The following is an 8,971-nucleotide window of genomic DNA, read 5'->3' on the forward strand; positions in this document are numbered from 1 at the left end:
AGCTTGTCAAATGAAAACTTTAGAAAGATATGAAAACTTTTTTTTTTTTTTTTTTTTTTGGGGGGGGGGAGGTAAAACAAGCATTTTCATTATGAACTAAAGAGATAGCTACATGTTACTACAAGGTTTGAATACATATATCCAACATCAAGCAATAGAATTTGATCTATTTGTCATACATGTGATGGATAAGGTATTCTAGGTTAGAGTGTTAGGGAAGCCTCTGAACCCTAAAAAGAGGACTATAACCACAGCAAAGAAAGTGGTCAACCAAACTCGTACCCATAAGCTTACAAGTATAAAGTAAAATAGCTATGTCCAACAAAAATAGGATTTGTCAACAAAATTATCACCGAACAAAACCCAGAGGCACCAAAAGCAGACTCAATCATGTAATTGACAAACCCAAGACAAGAATCATAGAACCCACTATGAACATGAGGATATTACTAAAGGAAGAAGACTACCTTGGGAGAAGCTTGAAGTAGATCAAGAGCTCCTGGAAGCCCTTGTTAGGAAGGGCAAGGATATGAAACATCTTCCAAGCCCTTAATTTGGATTCACTACTCTCCATGATAGATCCAAAGCTATGAATCATAGAGGTGTGAGGAACTAGAAATGCACAATTTTTTTTTTTTTTTTTTGGGGGGGGGGGGGGGTGGTGAAATACATGCCGGAAGAGTGGAGGAACACATTACTGAAGTGGAGAATTTTCATGATACTGAAAGCAGAGGTAACGCTACATTGGGAAGAAGAGGGAGCGTAAAAAGACATGAGAACAAGAAGAAGATACATGGACTAAGAGAGGGGGTGATGGCATGAATGATAAAACTCGAGGTTGCAGAGAAGAAATCATTATAACTTAACATCAAATATCTATATTGAATGAATAACATTAACATCAAATATTTACATTGAATGAATAACATGATTAGACTTGGGCATTATGGAACTTGTACACCCTTTGTGCTTTGGGTGCTAGAACATGAATGTTACAGCATTAAGTAGATAGGTGAAATGGAATCTATAGGACTTCTCGACAAGAAGAGGATTTTACCATCTGAAGCGTGTCTTCCCATACCAATATGCTAATAGAGCTATCAAGGCAGCTATAACCACCATAGCTGTCGTGTGCCAAGTGTAAACCTGCCTCCGAAATGCAAGAAGTGGTGCCAGTGGTGGGGGTGGTGGTTGCCGGCTAATTGACAATGCATAATCCAGGCCCCGTCTTTCTAGCTCAGCAATGTCAGCAATCACTGGCTGGAGCCTGGTGACCTTAGCTATAGCCTCATACTCCTCTTTGGTTCCACCTTCCAGAAAAGAACCCACAAGCCGACCATTATTAATCCAATAAGCTCCAAAAGATTTTCCAGAGAAATCTCCATAGTGAACAACCTCCCCAACATTGTCTCCATAAAACTGCCATGACAATGTAAACACTCTCGAATAGAAGAATGATAGGTAGTCCAATTCACCAGCCTTGTCTGGTGCCATTAGTGCAGCAACAGCATGCCTTGCTGACTTCCGTGCGAAATCAACATGCTCAACCCTACGGATCTCTCCAAAGAGTTTGACTGGAAAAGCAGCAACATCTCCCACAGCATAGATTGAACTGTCACTTGTTTGCATACATCCATTGACTTTGATTCCACCCTTCTCAAATGTTAGTTGACCCTCAAAAAGTTTAGTGTTTGGACGGCTTCCAATTCCCACCAAGACCATGTCTGCCGATAGTCTAGTCCCATCTCTAAGGACAACTGCTTTCACCTGTAATTAAGCAGAACAGTCCCCATCCCCATTTAAAGATAAATTGAGCAAGTACAGAGCAACAATCAGATCCATGATAAGAGAATCAGAAAGTACAGTAAATGAAAGAAACCATGACAAAGTCTACATTATTTAGATTTCGCTAAATTAGGAAACCTGTCTGCTAAAGGTGGCACATAATTGATGCTTTCTCACTACCCCGCTTTCCATAGAAAAAGGAAATAAGGAAATAGAAACTTGTGTTAGTATGTGTATTTTTCGGGTGGGATTTTTCTTTTCTTCTTTTTTTTTTTTTTTTTTTTTTGGGGGGGGGGGGGGGGGGGGGGGGAATAATAACTGTTGAACTCAATGACCAGCACAACCTCTTCCCAGTGGATTTAATCAACATAACACAGCAAATTTAATGGAAGAATTGGATGTGAGATGGAAACTCATTGAGTCATTTATGAACCAAACTAAGCCCTATTTCCACGAAGTTTTCTACTGAAATGCCAGCTGAAATAGCTCATGTCCCTTTCTAGGTTTGCAATTAGACCCAATCTGATTGTTTGCCACCCTGGATGTGCACATAAGGAAATGAGGAACACCATATCATAACTATTAAAAAGTATGTTTTGACATTGATCTAAATCATAGACGCTATGAGTGCATGGATGAAACATGCCAACAGGTATCTCCTTAATGGGGTGCTGCCAAATCCTTATTATTGTTCGTTTCTTGCCACTGACAATTTGTCAATTTATATTGTTGGAGCATTTTTTAGACTATGATACATGCATTATTACCCCTTTTTCTTTTATTAGCATGTATTTGATTTGGATCTTCACCAGTAAGCACCAAGATGCCTCAGCAAGCTAGGTTCCTAGAAGGTGCCTTGCCTAGCTAGGCTAGTCTGTGTATGTGGAATACTATTTCCATTCTCAACTTTATGCTTGATGAAAACCTGACAAACTTTCCCGGCAAATAAATACATCATTGCACTTCATTATGTACGGGGTTTAACTGTACTCCAGTGAAAAAGTCATCAACTTATCATTAACTGGAAGAAGAAATCACAATACTCTGGTAAAAGCAGTACTTTTTGGGTATAATTGACTGATTGCAGCCTTGTATGGTTTATACAATGTTGGCAGGCCTAATCTGTTGCAGAACAGAGCCTAAACCCCTCTGTTCCCAAATATACCAAAAGTTTTAGTATTCTATGTGAAAATAGATAGATACCCAGAGTTAGAGAGATTCACAATCCGAAAATATATTCTGGGGGCTGATCCTAGACAACACCTTTCTAGATTTCTAAGGTACACCAATTACCATCTTTGCTGATATCCTGATATCACAACCGAAGGACTTGCTGACCAGCAATTTAGATAGTGTTTTCATTATTAGCTCCCACATCATGAGCACTGGTTCAACATAATGTTGCCAAAGCCAGTTGCACAATTGACTAGAGCTGTTGACAACAGATAAATTAATAGCTGACTTGGTTCATTAAGTTCACCGCAGATAAAACATTATTTCAGAAGTTTGAGAATGTCATCATTACCACGTACGAATCATGAGATAATATGCAGCAGGATAAGAGTTACCTTCCCACTGGAGTCATTTTCAAATGATGACACTACTGTTCCTTTTATGAACTTCACTCCCTTCTTCTGGTAGAAGTCCTCATAGAAAGCGGCAATTTTTTGGGTAAAGAGACGATTCACTACATTAAACCATATGCATTCAGAGGTTTAAATGAAGTAAGATTGATCTCAAAAAAATAAAATTCACATCTCATATTGTCCACCAAACAACAAATATTTAACGGGGAACTTATAAGCATACTTTTAAGAGTATAGTTATATTTTGTGAACTGCAAAGATGATTAGCTATAACTGCAACATCCCACAAAACAGGAATACTTAGGTTGTGCACAAAATTCATCTCCAACCCCAGACTGAATAGAGAACTGTTACCAAAATAAAATGCTCTTACATTGACGAATCTAGAATTAAAGCATAAGTCTAATTGATAAAATAAAAAGAAATCAATCTCACTGGCAACAGAAGGAAGATACTCATAACATGAGGCAGACTAAGAACAAGTTCTAGGTGATCCAAATCAAATTGGAACCACAGAGAATCCAGATGTTTCTAATTATACATCTTTTAAAAAGAATATAGGAGTAACATCAATAAAAATAGCTCCTGTAATCATTGCAAACCTTTGACTAAACTTTGCTTTGTTAGATGATCATCCTAAAGCTAGTATAAACTTGTAAGAGATGATTATCAGGGAACACTTAAAGGTTATAACGGAAAGTAGATGACTATCTATGCCAGACAAATACAAGCTGTAATGAACTTGCAGAATACTGCTTATGCAAAGAATATGCTAGCATGGGTTATAAATGATGACCCAAAAAAAAGGAAAAAAGAAAAACAACCTTGAAAAGAAAGTTCATACTTACTGCAATATGCCCCAGGGAAGACCATGGTTACATTTATCTTATTTATGACTAAAGAGGCAGCACACTCCATGCCAATGTACCCACCACCAACAACAACAGCATTACCACCAACACAAGATTTCATCACATTAACAAGCCTGGTTGCATCAGCTAGATCCCGCAAATAGCACACATTTTCTGCACCTGATCCATTTACTCCAATTTCTTCGAGCTTCAAAGCCTATACCAAAGAGATAAAACTCAAATAAGATTTATTTGTTAATTTTTACCACTGAAGACTGAACCTTCTCAAAATATCATTCTCAACACAATCCTATAGTTTTTTTTAATGAAAACATAGCATTAAGTTCTCTGTATACAATGAAGTCCTTGGGAGACATTCAGAATATTCCCAGTCAAGGCACAATACTGAGGAGTTGTGATAATTAAATGATCAGATTCCTCACCCGAGCACCTGTTGCAATGATAAGAATCCTATAACTTATAGTTTCTCCATCATCTGTTAGCAAAGTCTTGTTCTTTACATCAGCAGATTTTACTCGAGTTCCAAGAAATAATTCAATTCCTGGAAATGATAATCACTATTAGTAGCTGTATCGAAAAAGACAAGTACATAGGAGTTAAACAGGATCATACTTTCCTTCTGCTGATAAGATGAAATAGTTGAAAATATTGCCAGGACCAACAACACAATGGTGTTCCAAGAATTCTTTCACCAATAAGGATATATGTATTTAGTTTGAAATACATTAATTCAAAGAAAATTCCACGGGGTGCAACAGTCAGGAGCTCCCATCAATGGTCACCACCATTCATGGCACTTCAATGGCTAAAAAGTCTTAATGCAAATCAAGGTACAGAAGTTTATTTCCGTTAGAAAAAAGAAAGCTGTTGAAAAGAGACTGACCCATGGAGCTTAGGTATAGCTGTTCTTCTGGAAAGAATAAAAGATGCTTCTCAAAAATGGAGAAAAAACTACAGATATGGTTTAGAGGATGGGGATGACTCATTTACTGTTGTACAAGATATTCTTGAGCAGCAGCTTGAATGGTGAAGATGTTCTTGAGATGAATAAAAGAGAAAGAGGAGAGCAGAGAAGATATCAGGTTGGGATGCCAAACCCATATGCATTGCTCAACGGCACCAAAACTTTAAGAAGTCATATTCTCCCATCTCTAATTGATGGGAGATGTATTACATATATATTGACCTTCTAAAATTCCCAAATGACTCATAAAAGGATCCTATTTGAATATCCAGGTAATGAGCATGTCTTTTCTTCTCTAGCTGGCCAGGTAATGAACATCTAAGTTGCACATTGAGCTAAAACCATGTATGAATATCCATTATTATTGCAACTCAGTTTTAAGATTTTAAGTTTAGAAACCTCACGCTGCCAGACACTGACTAAAATTGATGTAGGGAATTGAGAAAATTCCATGATTAGAACTAGAGATGCGAACACTGGCATATCCTATTTTAAATTCACTATGAATAAATCCCATCTGCATACTCATTTGTACAGCATAACTTTCATCCAAGTTAGGCTTGTAAACCTCAGAGGTGTTTGGTGCCTTACAATGTTTACAAACACCTCTAAAATAATTAGAAACGAAAATCAAAACCACCAATTAAGCATTAGTTTGGTTATTGGTGTAATAGTTGGACAATTAACTATTTATTGAAGTTCATAACAACTGGTAAGTTATTTTGTACAAAATACAGAAATACAAAGATGCAAAAAATGTCCTATATGTCTATTTTATATGAATCACACTAGACAATGATATCTGACTACCAGCATTTTATCCAATGAGGGAACTTTGGAGATGCATGTCATCAGAACAATTACCATGTTCTTTATACCATTCAGGAGTCAGCCTTTCCTCATTTGCGCCTACACATGTGTGGAAAGATGGCAGACGTGCAGGATCTGCAAAGTATCACAAGTCATAACCATATATTACTACATAAACTACATGCACAGGCATGCATCTATAAGAATTTAATAGTAAATGCCCAGCTACCCTGGGATCTGATTTTCTCACCTATTAGAAATAAGGGTTTCATATTGAACAATGATAAAGTCAAAAAGGAAATATAAAATCATCCATGCATCAATATGAATTTTCTCATTTCTAGAAACCATAATTATGAAGATGCAAGTTCTTTTCCTAATGTAAGCCAAGCCCTTACTCAAGCGAGCCTCTTGAGACTCCTGATTTCCGATTTTCTTAAGGCTCACCTAGAATATTGATGTGTTCAGGTTGACCCCGAGGTCCAAGTGTAAATTTATGGGAAGATTGGGTGTTATACATTCTCATTTTGTTTGCCAAAAAGGACAACCTACATGTATTATATTCTTTAGAGATGCCTCCAGTAAATACAAAAAGAAAAAGAAAAAGAAAAGGAAAAAAAAGAACTGCCTTTTAGTTTTCCATCTGAAATCAAATGTTTTTTCATTCTCAAGGTTTTCTCATTAGGCCATCTGTGTTATGTGCATATGAAAAGATGTGAATTCCTCATAAACTATTTTATAACCTTGAACAGAGATAATTGGAAGGTAAGGATCCATGTAGTCAACCCCATTGAGTTGGTACAAGGTTGAGTTGTTGTTTAGGATTTCACATATCAATATCTTAAATTTATCTTTAAAGACCATAATTGTGGAAAAAGAGTACTTCTAAAAACTGCAAAGTAACTTCCAATAGTTTACTGCATACCCACATCTATATTAAAAGAGAAGAAATGACTAAGAGAAAGAGGTGGAGTGCAGTTTTTCAGGTTATGTTTCATCCTAACTCCTGACATACTTCATTTTTAAATAAATGGCATGAGGATGATTTGGATACTCTACTTTGTCAAAAAGGACAGGACCATCCATGATTGAAGGTACCACACTACACAAATACTTCAAAATATGGATTACTTGTTGATACATGTTAGATACTGACATTCCCTGAATAAGAAATATAAAGTTGGGGAGCTCATCAAGTTCTTCCATTTCAAATGAAGCATTAAATGCTAATGACAGATATGGAAGAGTCAAATATCAGGCTACTAAGTGTTCTTTTAGCTACCTTCAGGAAGTAAAAAGCCTTTACTTAGTGCAGGTCTTTCATAAGGTGCAACCTGCAACAATTGAAACAAAGTGACATCATGCTAGAAATTTTGGACTGAAATGATCAACAATTTTAGCAGGGATCACCAACATTAGACCATCACTAAAGCACTGTATGAAGGCACTGCTGGAAACTTCTATTCATCCATTTTGGGTCAAGCTAATTGAACATAAACTTTGAGATATATTTTAAAAAATTTACATGCAACAGGTTAAATAGAAGCCAGATGAAAGAAAGGAATTCTTTTCATCTATTTAAAAGTCTGTGCAACACAGAACCCATGTTTACAACCCCATACATGAAGAATTTATATAGCCTCTTAAAGTGGAAAAGATGTACATCATATTTGACTTCTCTGCCAGATGTTAGCTCATCTTCCAAGGTTATAACCCAATTTGCAAAGCAAGGAAAGGAATTCATCAGAATCAACAATAAGATCATCTGATCGGATGGGACTTTTGCCAAGATAACTCCTTGGATGAGTGAATCATAGCCACAGAGCATAGGAAAACAACAGCTACCTGACTGGTGTTTCTCAGGCTGGTGACACAGTGTGTTGGACCAGTTGGCTACTTGGCCATGTTGTCCATCTCTCCGGTTTATGGTAGAGATGCAGCCAATTTTGCTTCAAGCATGGGTTGGCATTTGCAGTCCAATGATCAAGTTAGCAACAAGAAGGGACTTAACTGTCAAGTTAGCATGCTACACAGTTCTGCAACACTACAAGCTAAGAGCAAAATTAATCGTCAAGTATCACTGGTTCTCAAAAAGGATCTCAAGATGTATGTAAACGGGTATCACGCAGATTGCGTGAGAAATTTAATGGTGAATTCAGTGTTACTCTGCACAATGACGAAAAAACGAAAAACAATGGAAGTTAGCTGGAAAAGACTGTCACAGTTAATAACAAAGCTAAAGCTCTCAACCTATTATATCTATTGCAAGCCTAAACCCAATTCAGCATATACGTTTCTACAAAGCCACTGCGTTAGCACTGGAACTCAACGAACGAGCACTAAAAGCAGAGAAAAAAATGGAAGAATGTAGGAGCTTTACTGTCTCTTCAGAGATGATGCAGAGTTCACCATAAGAGATTCCTCTCTTTGAAAATTCTAGAGCGGCATAACCAGCAGCAACACCCCCACCAAGAATCACGTATACGAAAGCTCTTCCCATCTCTCTCTCTTCTATATCTGTTTATTTCAGTCTGGTCTCTCAAATGTCTCTCTGAAACCCAATAAATCCTTAAGATGGTAGAAATGGAAACTGTGCTTGAGTGGGTTTGAAGATGACGAGGAGATTCGATTCTTTAACTCATGTACCACTACATCTGTCTCTGTCAAACAATGTTCCATTCTTCTCCTCATACAACAAAGAATGATCCTTTCGCTTGGCAAACAAGGAAACAAGCAATCAGAAGCAATACTAATCTACTGTTGTCTCCGTTGTCCACTTGGCAATCGTCATGGAGTTTATGTTATGGAGCTTTTCTCTGGTATAACAATCGCAATTGTGGTATAAGAGATGGAGATATACAATTGAGCAACCCTACGTCAGTGTCAAAACCATAGGATATATGAATCTTTTTATTTTGTGATTGAAAGGTAACCTATAAAACTTTGAATCAGAA

At 37.1% G+C, this 8,971-nt stretch overlaps 1 protein-coding gene across 1 annotated transcript; it reads right to left on the reverse strand.

Moving 5' to 3' along the window:
• Positions 1–904: 904 nt before the first annotated feature.
• On the reverse strand, positions 905–8,589 carry LOC149007031 (monodehydroascorbate reductase 4, peroxisomal-like). Its single transcript, XM_089166171.1, has 7 exons — positions 8,398–8,589; positions 7,300–7,351; positions 6,072–6,152; positions 4,666–4,784; positions 4,220–4,439; positions 3,354–3,472; positions 905–1,767 (listed from the first exon to the last, which is right to left on the reverse strand). The coding sequence occupies exons 1-7, from the start codon at positions 8,515–8,517 to the stop codon at positions 1,054–1,056; spliced, it is 1,425 nt and encodes a 474-aa protein (XP_089022297.1). The 5' UTR covers positions 8,518–8,589; the 3' UTR covers positions 905–1,053.
• Between the last annotated feature and the right edge of the window lie 382 nt (positions 8,590–8,971).

This window comes from Hakea prostrata, chromosome 8 (genome assembly GCF_041222555.1).
Source record: "Hakea prostrata isolate BN-2017 chromosome 8, UWA_Hpros_2, whole genome shotgun sequence".
NCBI classification, from domain to species: Eukaryota; Viridiplantae; Streptophyta; class Magnoliopsida; order Proteales; family Proteaceae; genus Hakea; species Hakea prostrata.